The sequence below is a fragment of the Phoxinus phoxinus genome (assembly GCF_949152265.1).
Source record: "Phoxinus phoxinus genome assembly, chromosome: 11".
In the NCBI taxonomy this organism is placed as follows: domain Eukaryota; kingdom Metazoa; phylum Chordata; class Actinopteri; order Cypriniformes; family Leuciscidae; genus Phoxinus; species Phoxinus phoxinus.
In genome coordinates this window covers 4,667,714-4,684,711 of record NC_136886.1, presented here as the reverse complement: position 1 = coordinate 4,684,711, position 16,998 = coordinate 4,667,714, and the positions used below count along the sequence as shown (strand labels likewise).

The window sequence follows — 16,998 nt, the reverse complement described above, 5'->3', positions numbered from 1 at the left end:
CATAATTTACTGTTATTACTATATAGTAACATGTATAACTACGCCACCTTAAAATGAAGAGTTGCCGATGGTTGTTAGCGTGCTTTATGATTGTTAGCGTGCTTGGCCGCTCTTGTCCTGTTGAGCACATTACACACACAGTTCGGGTTGAGCATATGGTCCTTGTTTGGGATGCCCTGCTACTTTATAGATGTGAGCTAAAGTCTGTAAGCACTTGAACTTATTTTCTTTGCACCTCAGAGCGAGTCTCCACTTCGTGTCTTTCTCTTTTACAGACAGATACTGCTAGACCATTACGTACATCTCTTCAACCTGTCAATCAACTCACATTGTTAAACTGTCACTTAAACTTGTCTGTTAACTGAAATGTTTAGTTTGGATATATCCGACAGGAGTGTAAATTGACCCCTGAATGACTTTATAAATAAAATGAATAATCAAACAGACATTAATAATAAAAATGAATTCTACATTATAGATATTTGACAGAAATGTGATGTCTTCAAAACTCGCTCCCGCATTCCTTCTGTGGAATATTGAAGAAATGTGTGTTTCATGCATTCCATACATTCTACGCACCAGTCCTGCAGACTTTAAGAGTGTCAGTCATCATTATGTGTGTGTGTTAAAGTCAGATGATGAATGGGTTCAGGCTAAAGGGAAACAAGAAGGTGACCAGGTCAGTGTTAAACGAAACTGCTTGCTTTAAAAGTCGGTAGCAGTATGTTATCTTTTTTGGAGAGGCGAATCAATCTTCCTTCGAGGACTAAAAGTTATATTTTGAATTTATAAAAAAATTGTTTGGGATTTTTGCATATAGGCCTAGCAATACTGAAAAGTCATGTTTGGTCTTTTCCAGTAAAAATATGCATTTATCTAAACTATATACATTTTTTTTTTAAGAAAATATATTTTGAATTGTTTTCTCCCATTGGGAAACTGCATATTGTTTTCTATTTTTTTTTTTTATCTTTCATTTTCAGTATAAATATTTAAACATCTTTAGAACAAGAAACATCCCGCTAAACAAAAGAGTTTGGGTGTTTTTGTATTTAGAAAATATATATTAAATTATTATTATTTTCTCCCATTGTGAAATTGTTTTTTTAAGAATTACAAAAATAGTGATGTTTATGAATATCAAATATTTCTTGGTTTCACTGTATGTAACTTCATTACAGCGTTTTTAGTCGTTTTTGTGGAGCCGTGCAAATGGGGGATCGTTTTGACAATGTTATCGTCTTGTACGCGGAAAACTCAAAGGAAAAACTTTTAAGTATATGGTAGTTGTTTCCCGCCAGTCATCAGTTGTCATGGACACTCATCTAATCATCACACCTGTTCGTTATCATCTCATTATCACTGCTCTGTTTCACCCTTCAGTTGTCCGCTGTTGTTTGTGTGTAGACACGCTGTTACTTTGCCTTCATCTGATTTATTACTTGAGATTACTTTTTTTATTGAAACCTTTTTGAACTCTCCTTCATTTTCATTTTCATTTTCATTTTCATCTTCATCTTCATCTCGTAAGACTTCTATGCTTTTTTGTCCTTTTATTAGCTTGACAAGCCAAGGACACAATATGCTTTCATTTTATGGAAAAGTGCTGTGTATTTCTCAACAACAAAAAAATCGTATTTTGTTTCATCGTTTCATCCTGCAGGAATTGGAACAACATGAGGGTGAGTAAATAATGGCACAATTTTCATTCCTGCATGAACTTTCCTGCTAAAAATCTCAGTCAAAGGAAATGTTAAAGGGAAAAGTGATTTTACTCCTTACACCGGATACAAGGTTTGATAAAATGAAAAAATATCTGCCATTTAGGGTTGAAAAACAAGAGTAGATATGATATATGTTATGTATCTGTAACTCTGTGCATGTCTTTATCTTCTGATAAGATTGAGTACCAAGTACTTCAAGCACATGGTGGGGAGATGCCCTTCTCACTACATCCATAACCGCCTCAAAGGAAACCAGAGAGAGACAATCCAACAAACGAGAACCAGCAGGGAAGTGGGCTCCCCGACATCACAACAGACCAGGGCTGACGGCACGCTTTGAATCCAGTGGTGTTACACTGATTGGAAGAGAGTGCAACAGAGACGTGTGGTGTCACTGCCTCATGGCGTGCCTCAGACCGGCCAGTGTCTTCCCCGCTGCATCTGGTGCGTATTTAGTTGGATGTTATGAGTGCAACGGTGCCTATCCCCCCTCATGCACTTCTCAAACACAGTCACACAGAGCCAATTCAAGAGTTCACAACCTTACTGGAGCTGCACACCTCAGCTCTGGGTTTTTGGCATGTGTACATGACACAGCGATTACACCAAATGAGAATGGTGCGACATGACAAAAGCAAATCTACACTGGATGCACGTGGCCCGTCACGATGAATTATAGAGTGTAAACTAATGCCCTGTGCTACTTCTGATATGAAGAACAAATGGATTTGCAACGGTCGCTTCGTAGCGTCCAGTGTAGACAACCACAAGCTGTTGCGGGACATCCAGTGTAGACATGAGTAAGAAGATTTCAGTTGCTCTAATATAACGCATAACTTCAGTTACTGTAAGTCCCCCAGAGAAGCTGTAGGCTTCAATACCATTGTAGAGTAATATCCGATGCTTGATAGTTTGAAATTTACCATCATTCCATCTGACACAGTTATTGTTTGTAAGGGTAATTATGTTTGATGAATGTTGCATTGAATATACCATGGTACTGAATGATTACCATATAGGCTACCATGCAATTTACATCAAAACTACCAAAACATACCATGGTTCTACTATGTTTTTGGAAATGTACAATGGTAGTACTATGGTGTTTTTGGAAATACCCTCTTGGAGTACCATACGAAATACCATAGTACAATAATTTTAGGACCATGGTGTAAACGTATTTCAATGTACTATAGTATCCCCATGGTAACATGTCCAAAGTACCATAGTAAATATACCATGATACTGTTTGGTACTTATTTCGTAACAGCTATCATGTGATTTAAAATAAAATAAAAACAAGTACCAAGGTAATACCATGTTTTTTGGATGAATGCCATGATGGAATGATTCCTTGTAATTTGGATATAAAATACTACTGTACATACATATTTGTTCCATGGTATATTTCAAAATACAGTACAATGATACCATGGCCAAAAAACAAAAAAACAAAAAAACTATCATCTAAAAAAAATAATGAAACTTTTTTGATGAAAACCATGGTATTCTTCAAATCACCTTAAAGTATACTGATGACCTAATTCTTGTATTATTGAGAACATGGTGACATTATATTAATATCAGTCATTTATTCTGATTTAAACAGGCAATGCACTGGAGATGGACGTAATAGGGAGAAAACCTAAAGCAAGATCTAACTGCATACTAATGGAATTTTAAAGTGTGTTGTAAACAGCCCTCTTGCCAATTTGGAAGCGAGAGTAGCCCAATTACCCTCGAAAGCTGTTTTCACTGACTGTTTATATCTGGTCATTTTCAGTCTAATTCCTGCATTTGTTTTTTTGTGGTACATTTGCTGTAAGTTAAGACGGGTCCATGAAAAACTGTAGATGGCAGCCACAAAATGTATTTAATTTATAAATATAAGCTCACTTTTTCCCTTCACAGATTTTTAATGATAGAGAACACGAAGGATATCTGCATGATCCAGGCCACCACAACCACAGCAAACTGCAATATGTCTCCCAATGTGTTTGGAAATATAAACCTAAAACTTCTGAACCGTCTAAATATAGAGGGATGAAATAGTTAGGCTAAGGATTATGGTTTGACGCAAAGGTCAAAAGTTGAGTTTTGCCTCAGGTATGCGAAATTAAAGGTGGAATCACGCAAAACAACATCCTGAAACGAGCACAATTACTCAACAGCTGAAAAGTAAATTGGACAGATGTTTGTGGAGATCAGGTGATGTGGGCAGGGTGAGCATCATGCTGTTAGCGATGAGTTTCCATGAGGCCGGCTCTCTTTCAGAGGCAGTCTTTCAGGCAGATGTTACGGAACCTGTTCCTTGTCGAGATGCATTGGCAACATTTGGCTCTCCTCTCGCTGTTTTGTCAGACGCTTTTACCGCCGGTAGCTGCGGGAAAAAGAAGTGGTAAGACAACTTTTATCCATTGATAATTTCTATTTCATATCTGCTTATAAATAATGCAAAATAGTATTCTTGGAAGTTACCTTCACTGATAAAAATGATTCTGTGGTGAAGTAAATACTACAGAAAAAAACAAAAAATTCTGTCTGAATAAGTTAGTTCTAGGCAATAATTAAAAAAAAAAAGTATTTTCTATATTAGTGCTCATTTTAATCTTGTAGAAATTAAAGTGTAAATTTTAACGTTAAAAAAATAAGCAAAACCAACTCAACTTTCTGTTCCCATCATGCACTGGGGCATTAATAATTAACAAGGTTGCACTTTTCACTGTTTTCCATATTTACACTGTTTTATCATTGCTTTTGTTGTTAGGTTTAGTAACTTGCTGTTTTGTGACATCTGGGGTTAATTTTTCTACTCAAAATGACACATTCATACTTAAAAATGATCTAACGAATATTTCCGTTATTGTGTAATTGTAATCTCTGTTCTGGTAGGTACCAGTACATAACTATGTTGTTTACAGTTTTATTTACTGGTATGTTCTAAGTAAAGCATACATATTCAAAGAATGGCTTAAACCAATGTTAAATAAATGTACTTTAAACATAAACTTGTAATCTTCCACTAAGTACAAATTACTCAAACTTTAACTGGCCAGGTTAACGTTACTTATTTTATTTAATTGTACTTAACTTGGATAAGTAGATTTAACTTAATGCAATATGTGAAATTAACTTAAATATGTATGCAAAATCTTTCAAAAGAAAAAAGTACTTTTATATGCACAATGGTAGTGCAATTCATGTGCCATGGTGCTTTTTTGTAACAGTAATTTCAATGTATGCACCAATTCACAAATATTGCATTTTTATTTTGACATGTTATTTTTTTGTAATGGAAAGAACAGTTCCGTCTCCCAAATCCGATTAGATGAGCCAGATTCAAAGACATTTAAATAGCTGATAATGTGATTTCACAGGCAGGTGAATGATTATAATGTTGAATTTTATATTAATGTGAGGAATCGCTAATTTGTAAATTACTGTGTTGCAGTGTTTCCCTGCATGCCTTTTAATTTACTGTATGTCTGTATTGTATTGTATTCTTGTTGTGTTTTGACATCCCGTTGAAAGAAATAACTTATTGAATAAGCATTATAAATTGGCTTTAGAACTCAAAATTAAAATAAAAAATTACGCTTTGTGAGTGGTTTTAAATCCTTCATTTATATGGGATGTGTCCAATTGGGAGGCACGGGTCTAACAGCTGAATGGAGTTGATAGCGCTGTGAGTCTATATGTGCTATAGATGAGTATCTTATAGCATCCGTTCAGTGCTGCTATAGAAGATTTCTCTCATACATTACTGCGATTTGTTGTCATCCAACATGTAAACAATGTTCTTACAGCAGCTATCCATGCTACTACTGTAACAAGGTTTGTTGATGAGGGGGAAAAGGCAAACAATAAACACACTTTAACCATAGAAGAAACATAAACAACAAAACGAAAGTAAACTAAAACAAAAAACATAAAGTCCAGGTCTGGTCCTCTCTCGTCCTTCACTGTCGTCACTTCTTCTTTTATCCTTCCGGAGCTCCTCCGTGGGACTCAAGGCCATGATGGACAGGTGACACTCATAATCACTGGCTCCATTCCCACGGCTCTCGGCCCCGCACTGCTTGCCACAAGCATTTTTTACTGAAGAAAATGACTGTGTAGCCTGTAAAAAAAGTTCTGGGTGGTTGCTATGATGTTGTTAAAGAGTTCAGGGTGGTTGCTTACTTCCCTTAAAAGACACCCTTGTTTCTATAAAAATAATATTTCTCTTATTTGCTGGGTAAAAATATAGATTTTCCAGCTAATCAGAACCTTTATTTATTTAAACAATTGTTACTATCTGATTTTAATGATCCCAAGTATACAGTATAACAATTCAAAATAGGTTTTATTTAATATTAAGACTGCAACCCGAATGTGTGCAAAAAGATGTTTAGGGCCTCTGGTATATGGCAATAGTGAGTGATTGCGCAAACTTCACCATATGAAAATACTTTTGATACAGCATGCTAGTCATTATACATAAATCTGCAACATTTCTTAAAAAAACAAAAACAAACCTTAAAGACAAATATTTTCTTTGCAGTGCATTTAGACAAAGTTTTTTTTTGTGTGTGTATGTTTTTTTAAGTGTATCTGGTACAATTTGTTTAACAACTACCGAGGCTTCAGTTCATCCTGCATGAAAACTTCCAAAGGTTTCCAAAAGTTAATTTAGGCACCCAATGGTTCAAGAGTATAGGACTGTATATGATAGTGTGGTTACATTTTACATCATATGATATCATAAATATTTTTGCTATAGAGCTGATATTGTGGCTTTTTGATGTGACTACTGTAAATAATCCACTTCTACAAGAAGTGGATTAGAATTAAACATCCATGAATTAAACATCCATTTGAATGTACTATCTGACTAATATATTTCATTTAGCCAGGTATTGTTTTATATAATAGGCTATTTTATAAAGCGCATATCATTTTGCAGCTGATGTCTTAACCATGATGGCTTCATATTTATGTGCTTATTTTCTGCAGAACATGAATGAAATATAGACCATTTGGTAATAAACGTTGATGTACGGCAGTAATATCTATCAGCTGATTTACCACTGATTTTCCAGAATAGTCACAAAGCTTTGGATTTAATTTATGAGCCTCTTCAATATGCATTGCACAGACCTTTCAGGCTCAACCATTAAAGAGCACATTCACTTCTCCATAAGCATTGTTGAAGTATCTGGCCTTCATTTCTTACTTGTATTTTCTCCCATATTTTCTCAATTTCATTTGATTGACATCCATGTACAAAATATAGAAGGATATAATGATGAGAATGCAGCAGATGCTGCTCGGCTTGGCTCACCAACATCTTTTTAGACAGTGGTGTCTCTCTTTATTTCCCTAATGAAGGACATGAAGATAAGAACCATCTGCCACTTCCCTCACATCTCCCCCCTGCGAACCCTCTCTAGTGGCTCAGTGTGACACAACACACAGACAAGAGCCCTCAATCTCCACTCTCTGGCTTTGGCATTAGTCGGATGTGAACATGCATGCACTCTGTACATTAAGAACACATTTTGCGAAAAGAAAAAGAGAGACCGAGACAGAGTAAATGGTTATAGCTGATGCTTTTATGCAGTTGAATTACAGTACAGGGACAAACTCTTGGAGCAGTGTAGGGTTAAGTGCTTTGCTCAAGGGTACAATGGTGAAGGCTTATATCACTTTCTTTGAAGGGATTGAACCAGTAACTTTGTTTACTGGCCACGACCTTTGACCACTAGGCCAGTTGTTGTTGCTCATCCTTAATGGTTTTAATGATAGAACAATCTAAAAAGTGGCCAAAAATATATTGCTAAAATCGATTTTTAAAATGTGTTTACTGTAGCCAACATAAATGCATTTTTAAAAACATTTATTTTGTCCTATACATTTTGTTCAAATCAATTTTGCATTTTTATTTGGATATATATAGCCTAGGCCTATATATAGACATATATCCAAATACAAATGCAAAATTTATTGGAACAAAACTGTTGTTGCTTTTGTCTACCAGAAGAAATTCTTAAGTCTGATTGCTTCATTAATCACCATTAAACCATGACAATTCACACGTCAAAATTAAAATCTGTTCTGCCCTGACAAAATACTTTTTTGAGTTTAGCCAGTTGACAGTAAGAAACCCGGCCCTTTTCAAGCAGCCAAAGAGACATGCGTGTTTATGGCCTTTATAACGTCACCTCAAAGCCCCAAATGTCAGCGCAGAAGGTGTAATGTGTCAGAGAATTGCACATAAATCCCAAAGCACAGTTCGAGACACGTCCCCTTGCGATGCTACTTTCCCGGTTTTCTAATAAATCATTTGAACTGTTTTTCAGAGAGCTGGCGACAGGAGTGCAGGAGCTGTCTGGAGTGTTCGAAGGAAAATGGCTGCCTGCGCTGCTCTGAGCGGCTCTTCCTGTTCCTGACCCGAGATGGCATGAGTCACCGCGGCTCCTGTCTCCACTCCTGCCCCTCTGGACACTTCGGCCTCCGCGCCAAAGATCTCAACCGCTGCATGAGTGAGTCCAAATCACTGTAATATCTAAAAGTCCAAAAGTTTTAATTAACTTATTATTTATATATTTATTTAAAATTCTAATATTCAAAAATAAAAAATCTGTGGGATGAATTTAAACAGTGAAATTTGTCATGGAGCTGAAAATAAGAATAATAATGTTTTCAAATTTAAATGTCCTTAATATTCTATCATACAGTATAGGCTAGTGTTTATTTTTTATTATTTTTTTTAATACGATTTATTTGTTTGTATATTTGTTTGTGATTTCGTTTTTTTTGTTTTTTTGTTTTTAATGAATATTTTTTTAAAATATATATGCTAATATTTTTAAAAGAATTCTGTGGGATTTGTTTTATTTCCTTCCTTCCTTCCTTCCTTCCTTCCTTCCTTCCTTCCTTCCTTCCTTCCTTCCTTCCTTCCTTCCTTCCTTCCTTCCTTCCTTCCTTCCTTCCTTCCTTCCTTCCTTCCTTCCTTCCTTCCTTCCTTCCTTCCTTCCTTCCTTCCTTCCTTCTTAATATCTTGAGAAAGCTTGTAACAATACCATGACTGTAATCCTCATACATCTCCCAGAATGCAAAGCTCCAGAGTGCGAGAGGTGCTTCAACAAGGACTTTTGCACCAAGTGCAAGGGCGGATTTCTACTCTTTAAAGGCAAATGCTTCAAAAGCTGTCCAGAGGGCACATTTCCTCAGTCCACAGACTGTGTGGGTAAGAGCTTCACTTGTTTACAGACCTTCTTTATGGGTCGATGCCATTAAACTCTCATTACCATACTGAAAGAAACCTATCAGTCATGTTTTACATAGAACAATCACATCAAGATGTTTTCTCTGTGTGGCAATAAAAAGCAGCAGATTTGGGCTTTCTGGTTGCATTTACTAGTGTATTCACATGCCATTAATTTGATGTTGTGCAAAAACAGCTTACTGACACAGTAGCTTTGATAAAAAAAGTCAAGTCGCATTTCATTATATAGCACTTTATAAAATACAGATTGTTTCAAAGCAGTTTTACAGTACATGAAAATAACAGTATTAATGTTGCAAAGTTCGCTAATTATGAAACGAATACAACGTCAGCTGGAAAAAGACAAGTGTCATTATTCAGCTCAATTTAGTTCAGTGTGTTGATTCAATTCAGTTCAATAACCATGTCTGTGCTGCAAAGTTCATTAATTTTGAAGCAAACTCAGTTCATCTATGATGCTCTAGTAGTGTGACGTGTCATAATTCTGCTGAAGTCAGTTCAGTGTTGTTTCAAGGTGCAGTATGTAATATTGACAGCTAGTGGTTGAAATGGGTACTGCAGTCCAAATTCAAAATATTGGAGTTGTTTCTCCTGCCAACTCCTCCGACTTGACACTCACACTGGTTGCCAGATTGAGGACACGTAACAGGAACAAGTGCAATTGACAATGGAAGACAAGCTTTACATTGTAAGTTGATGCGTCGATTTATCTGAGTTTTAATATGCCTCTGGTCATAGTGCTTTTTAGAAGGATGCCGAGGCATTTTAGGTTGGGTAGAATCTGTGATCTCGGACATAGTTTGTTTGCTAGTGTCCGTAGCTACAATACACACTGTTTTCCGCCAAATGGCAACCCGTGGTGTTGAAATACTATTGGGTTAATCGGCAGTTGGCTGTAGTATTGTTTTTAGGAGAAACAAGTAGGCCTATGTGAACTTAGCATGTTTCCTAAATCTGTACAAACATATTTTGTGCTTTAGTACAGTAAACATTTTTTTTTTTTTAAATACAGCACCTTTTAGTTTAGTGCGAAGTTAATCAAATTATGAAGCAAGCTTAAAAGGTTAGTTCACCCAAAAAAAAAAAAAAATTGTGTCATTGATTACTGGCCGTCATGCCGTTCCAAACCCGTAAGACTATATAAGACTATATTCGAAACACAAATGAAGATCTTTTTGATGAAATCTGAGAGTTTCTGTTCCTCCATTGACAGCTACACAACTACCACTTTGACGCTTCAAAAAGTTCATAAAGAGATCGTAAAACTAATCCATATGAATTGAGCAGTTCAGTCCAAATTTTCTGAGGCTTGATCGTTTTATATGATGAACAGATTTAATTTGGGCTTTGGCTTTTATTCACGTATAAACACTGATCAGCAAAACATAAACATCTGCTCAACCGAACCTGCTCGACACAAACACAGGACCTCACGTATGATAAAACGCTAACCGACAAGGCGAAAATAATGGAAGACAGGTGCAAATTATAAGTAACCACTTCAGTTCAATAACAATGTCGATGTTGAAGACCTCATCAGATCAGGAATAGCTCATATCTTGCAGAGTAAGTAAAGATTGGTAACGCAGTTTGCTTTTATGATTCAGTATTCTTTATCTCTTTGGACTCCAGAAGGATGTGTGTTTGGCGTCTGGAGTGAATGGAGCCTGTGTCAGCGCAATGGCCTGAGCTGTGGCGTCAGATGGGGACAGCAGATCAGGACCCATGAGGTGTCCAGCAGAACGCCTGAGGAGACAGAAGTGTTATGTCCACCTCAGACTGAGAGCAGAAAGTGCCGGATGAAGAAAAGGTGTCCAAAAGGTAAATAATATTTTTAGTATTGTTCTTGCTAGTAGCAGAATTTCTTTCAATAGCTGACATAAACCCAACGTGACATTATAAAGCTCAGTGATCCTCACTTGTTTCCACATCGAGCTTCTCTATATATCGTCTTGCTGCCCAATGATTTACACATTACACTAAATACAAGATCCAAACATTGTAACTTAAAAGAGTTGAAATGATCCCTTTTCCTTTCTCTTTATATATGTTTATGGGTTGTGCACTCTTTATTGTGGTGCATTATGGGATTGAATAAGTGCACTTAATAACGTCCACTGTTTCAATTCGGACACACACCACTACAAATGGCTGTCCCCCTTTTATTTTTTTGGCGATTTTGGACACAGCCCCTGTCAGGACATGAGCAAGTGGAAGCAAGCTTGTTTCTGTGCATCAGAACTGTGAGTTTAAGAGGACCCTTACGGGCTTAGTGATAAATAAAGTTGATAAAAGCAGTACCGGAATTGAAGCGTTTCTTGTTTGGATCTCATGCGTCTGAGTGACGCCTCTTAGTGACTAAATGGTTATTTATGTCACTTCTTTTCCATTTGATGCTCTACTGGAAGTGATTTGTTTGCAGCAATACTCATCATGAATGTCTGGTGGCATTAGGAAACCGAGACGTGATATTTTCTCTCTGTCACCTTCAGCCGCACTTAATGGCAGCCATGTGCGATGGAAAGACTTCATGACATTTCATTCTATTTCTGTCATTATAATTTCCATGGCTGTTGACTTCATTTGACAATGTGGTATGGCATACTACATACTATTTTGGTGAGAATAGGGTGCAAAAATGCTGTGTCCTACAATGCAATGCGCTCAACTTGATACTAAATTTCTAGTTTGATATGGGGGAAAAATGTCCTTGACTCATTGGGCAGATGAAAACATTTTAATTGGATTAATAATGAAAAATAACATATTATAGTGTAATGCAAAATAATATTTTTTTAAAATGATATTGCAAAATATACTTTTTATATTATATTAATTACATTTTATATTATTCTAAATGATATTATAATGTTAAATAATATTTGCATACACTACAGTTAAAAACTTTGGGGTCAGTACTTTAAAAAAATTAATTAATTAATACTGCTATTCAGCATGGATCCGTTAAATCCGATAAAAAACATTTTATCACATTAAAGGCATTTACAATGTTTAAAAATATTTTATACATTATAAAATTTTAAACAATTCTGATAAAAAAACATATTAAGCAGCACAACTGTTTTCAACATTATAATAATCAGAAATGTTTCTTGAGCATCACATCATTATTAGATCACAGGAATAAATTACACTTTACTATATATTCACATAGAAAACAGTTGTTTGAAATTGTTAAAGTATTTCACCAGATTATTGTTTTTTATTAAATAAAGCAGCCTGGTGAGCATAAGTGACTTCTTTCAAAAACATTAAAAAAAACTAAAGACCGCAAACTTTTGAATAATATAATATAATATAATATAAGAGATAAAGCAGAATTCAACAGAAAGTCTACTCAAATACAGTAACAAGTATTTTACTGTTATTATCCACCCCAGATGCTCTCCATCAGTGCCAAAGACTTACTCATGGTGTGACCAATGAGAACCCGATGAATTAATTTAGTCCTAGGGTGTCCTCTAGATTAACAGAAGATCGTTTCCTTTCTTCTCAAGTTTCCTTTACTTGTGTAACTCTGAGAGCTAATGAAAGTCAGGCGGCACATCTCAGAACGGATCACAGCAGAAGATTTGCCAGTGTTTTCTTTCAGGACCCTACAGGTGACCCAAACTTACCTGCCTAAATCATAAAGCACAAACCTCTGATCTTATTAACCTGGAGATTTATGTTGGTTTTGGGATTAAAGGGTGGGGTGGTGCCGCTGTGGGACTAAACCAGATGATCCAGGGCAGTAAATATCGGCTTTTAGTGCTTTGTGTGCCCATAAGTGGAGAAAATGAAAAAGATAGGAAGCTTTAATCATAGCAAGTAAAAAGCAGGGCAAAGTTGGGCAATATTGAATAACAACATATAAAAGACCGAAAGAGAACCAAGAGGAGAAAAATGATGGAGAATGTGATGTTCTTGCCAGGCCGTGGTGTTTTCCAGACCACAGACCCCATTCCTTTGGCCATAATAACTGTTTACTCCAGTTTTATGATGCCTTTATTATGTCCCCTTTAAAAAGACAAACATGGATTATAATTTGGTTTAGCTAACAAAAATGTTGAATAAATACTCTAAGCACCCACCTCTGCACACTATTTGTTCCGCTTTGGCTCCAGTGTAATTGTTCAGCTCTTCTCTGAGAAGGACAGTACACACCACCCTGAAGCTCCTCTGGTGTTGATTTTTTGAATCTTGAAGTCAAACCAGACATGAACATTTGAAGCACTGTTAGAAACTTGACGCACCATTCTCAGGTTATGAGCTGTTAACCAGAAACCGACCGCTAACACAGAAGTTATACAAAAAATAATCCTTGCTTTTAGGATGTAGAATTAAAATTAAGGCAATGAAAGTCAATATAATTATGATGATTTATGTGAATACTGCATTTTATTTTATTATTTTTGTCCTGGCAGTTAGAAGGGGATGAGGTAAAAAATTGTACATGCTTGTCGGCTGACTTGTATATATTTGTATATGGAAAAGTGTGTTTAGATGCTGTAACTGGTCATCATTTCTGATTTTTAATAAACTCAAGGTATTCAGGTATTTGTCACATTGTTTATAACCTTTAGATTCCCATATAAATCAGTAAACAGAAGTTTGGATTTGTAAAAATGGATTTTGTGAGTCACAAATTATAGTATTTTGAGATATTCTTGTGTATATTTACAGCAAGTCATTTTTAAAAATAGTGCCCTATTAGATAATGCTAATATATTTAAACAGTATTTATATTAACATTGTTTGTTTTGACATGCTTCACATATTTCACAGTTGAAGATGAGGACAGCCATCGCAGGATTTTAATTGATTTCTTTTTTTAAAAATGAAGATGTCATTTCATTTTTTTTTTATTGACAATTTGTGTTCTTGCTGTCCAAATTATGCTAATTTAAAAGAAAAAGAAATATGTCCTCTTTCTTCGAAGACAGCGAAATGTCCTGTCAACATGATTTAAAAAAAGTAATTTCTATAAGTGGTGATGTAATAAAAATGTCACTCGGGCTAGATTTTGGACATCGCCAAACTGAATTATTAATGCTTTACATCAGTAATGAACATATAGGCCTATGACTCAAAATCTGGTAATCAATTAACAAATCATTAAAAAATGTATCGTCTTTTATTGGAAAATTAAAAAAAAATGTATCAAACTTTGAAACGAATGAGAAGATAATGATCAAACTCCATTTGATAAAAAGTCACCCGTCAAGTTTATAATATATATTAGATCAGCATATGAGTCAAATTGGACGCCTACAGGGACTAATTTAACAGCTCATCTATTGCCAAAATTATGAACAAAAAGATCATGTCAGATCTGTCAATGTTAGAATCAGAGTGTGTAGTTTGTGCATACAAATATCTGTCAAAATCAACACGTTGAACAATGTTCAAAAACCCAGAAAAGTGTTGGGTTGGGATTTGATCCCTTTAGCATGCAGTGTGAAGTATTTCACTCAGTTCCCTGATCCTTCCGATTCAATTTCAGAGTGAAGAACACATGTATACTCCCGTGCATTATGTATCACGCATGCTATCATCTCTGATGTTGAAGCTGCTCATTCTGCCATTTTATTGGAAAGCGATGATGTAGTCGACACATCCGGTGTGTGTTTTCCAGGAAATGCATGACCTCTGAGGGGTGGTCATGCATGAGGGGTGAACTATCTTAATTATGCAACGTGCTGGAGAGTGGAGATGTTTGAAATGCTTTTTGGGTTGGTCATTATACTTAATTTATGGAATGAAATTTATTTTGTGGCTTGAAAAAAGTACATCACTCAAGAGACTGACATGTTTGGCTTGTCAAAAGTGTTACATTCAGCTGTCGCAAATTTGTTGACTTTTTAAAAAATTTTAAAAGTTAATTTTTTATTTTTTATTTTATTTATTTTTACCAGGAGAGCAGTGGTTTTGATGCAATAAAAAATGGTGAATAATCACTTTTTAAAACAGTTTTTAGCATATTTTGACTTGTATGGTTCCTATATTATTGAACTTTAATATGATTCACTATATGATATGGTTTTATCTTGACAGATAAAAGGAAAAATGAAAGGATAGAAGAAAGAAGAAAGGCACAGAAACATTTGAAGCTCTCACCCGTCACAGAACCTCCATGGGGAATGTAAAATTCTGGAACGGAAGACACTTTTATTCCTTTTCTTAGTAATATATGTAAACAGTTTTTTATAAACAATATATTTTTGTATAAATGTTTTAATTGTAATATTGCTACTTTAATCATCAGACGATCTGATATTGCACATCTTTTTTAATGCAGATGTATTTGTTTACATTATTACGGCAGATCCTAACCTGTATTTATGCATTTATTTTATTGACAAGTTGGGGAGGGTGGGGTAAACCCGCATGGTTTAACAGACTCGATCCATGTTGGACTATGACACTGTACATTTCCATCTGATGAGTAACAGACGGACAGCTTCATGTGGTTTGAGCTTTATCTCCACAGATTTCTGTACATGCCTTGCCCTTGGGCTGTTCTGTTTTCCAACCACATACTCTCCCTATATTTGCACTTCTTAACTATAATTGTATTAGAGTAATAAGAAAAAAGAGACATGGAACAACGTAAAGTTGTGTAAAGGGATGCCAAGCTCATGAACTTGTGCTCCATTAATTCAAGGTGCATTCACAAAGCGTCCTCGTAGAGGTCATAATTACAACTTGTAAGCTGGGAATTTCGAATAGCTTCTACTTGTACCACATGACCGCTGTATCATCACCTGACTGCTGCTGGTTCATTTAGGAGTTGATGCTGCCAAAGAAATTAGGCTTGTTTGAGATGAGCAAAATCTGCGCAGAACCGATCACCGGTGATCAGCGCGAGATGCATGCCGGTTAGAAAAGTGTCCGAGTGCGGTCCGCCTGGCTCTGATGTTATGCTGACGTATGTCAAAAAAACTCTCGCGAGCGCAAGGCGCACGTGTCGGATTCTGCAGTCGAGCGCAGTTGCTCTCCACCGACTGCGCTGATCAAAAGCACGATGAGAAACGACTCGCTGAAGACACAGCTTAATGCTCATTGGTTTAAACAACCTTGATGTATTGTTCTCTTTTAAAATGTTTGAATTTAAAACTCTGATTTCGTGTTTTTATGTGTATAAAGTATGTGTGAGTACTCCCAAACTCTCTGACAGTGTGATCTCATGGTTATTTGATTCTTGTCATATTTATAAAAGTTTATAAAACATATGTAATTAAAGTTAAAAAAAAAATTGATAAACACGTCTTTGGTATGTTGTTTTGTCTTGTTCATTATATTTATTTTCTTATAAAAGCAACATAACTTAAATTACATCCAGACTGGACAACACGTGCACGAGCGTGAATCCCGCGATATCCACCTTTGATCTCGTTGATGTCTGATCCACTACGAGAAGAGAGAACTGTCCGGCTTGCCTGCACTTTTTTCACTCCTCCTTTAATTCACTACTCTCGCATACATTTCAGGCGAGGCAAGGCGCATCTCAAACAAGCATATTCATACTTCCCATTCTGATAACGTGAACAGATCTTATAGTTTTATACTAATTGTCATCTTATAGTTGTGATAAGTACGAAATAGCGTGAACGCAGCATCATTTCAATAGATAGATATACATAGATGCCTCATTGACAGCTGTTTCGATGGGTCTCTATCATAGACAGTATATAAAGAGGCCTCTATAGGTAAGCCGTCCGCCATATTGGAGTGGTCAAAGGTGTGTGAACATTCAAAAGCAAGTTAACTGAGCATTTGCAACCATAGTTAGACTCATTTATGAATATCTATATATGAAATAGACTTCAACAGATGATTTTGCTAAACTAAAGCAATACAACAAGATACAAGTGCCATATCACATTGGAATTGAGCCATGTTATTGGCTCTGGAGATGTCATGTGACCTAATTTGTGAGACAGGTTTATTCTTAATAAAAGTGATAAATAAAATATTTTCATGTAAATTCCTAAGATAACT

General features: G+C 35.8%; 1 protein-coding gene across 3 annotated transcripts; it reads left to right on the top strand.

The window, feature by feature from the left end:
- The first annotated feature begins 1,334 nt into the window (after positions 1 to 1,334).
- rspo4 (R-spondin 4) lies at positions 1,335 to 16,172 on the top strand. 3 transcript variants are annotated; one of them, XM_079629082.1, is made up of 8 exons: positions 1,386 to 1,526; positions 1,664 to 1,682; positions 1,902 to 2,168; positions 3,334 to 4,122; positions 8,066 to 8,248; positions 8,818 to 8,955; positions 10,627 to 10,815; positions 15,052 to 16,172. In XM_079629082.1, the coding sequence occupies exons 4-8, from the start codon at positions 3,978 to 3,980 to the stop codon at positions 15,141 to 15,143; spliced, it is 747 nt and encodes a 248-aa protein (XP_079485208.1). In that variant the 5' UTR covers positions 1,386 to 1,526; positions 1,664 to 1,682; positions 1,902 to 2,168; positions 3,334 to 3,977; the 3' UTR covers positions 15,144 to 16,172. The 3 variants fall into 3 exon arrangements, with proteins under 3 accessions (XP_079485209.1, XP_079485210.1, XP_079485208.1); XM_079629084.1 differs by lacking the exon at positions 3,334 to 4,122 and having other exon boundaries at positions 1,359 to 1,526; positions 15,052 to 15,792; XM_079629083.1 differs by lacking the exon at positions 3,334 to 4,122 and having other exon boundaries at positions 1,335 to 1,682; positions 15,052 to 15,911.
- Positions 16,173 to 16,998: the final 826 nt, after the last annotated feature.

What these genes read in the sequence shown, in the direction of transcription:
- rspo4 (XM_079629082.1), top strand. Translation starts at nt 3,978, where the DNA reads ATGAGGCCGGCTCTCTTTCAGAGGCAGTCTTTCAGGCAGATGTTACGG. An exon ending in AGCTGCGGGAAAAAGAAGTG is followed by an intron (nt 4,123 to 8,065) that starts GTAAGACAACTT and finishes ACTGTTTTTCAG; the next exon opens with AGAGCTGGCGACAGGAGTGC. An exon ending in AGATCTCAACCGCTGCATGA is followed by an intron (nt 8,249 to 8,817) that starts GTGAGTCCAAAT and finishes TACATCTCCCAG; the next exon opens with AATGCAAAGCTCCAGAGTGC.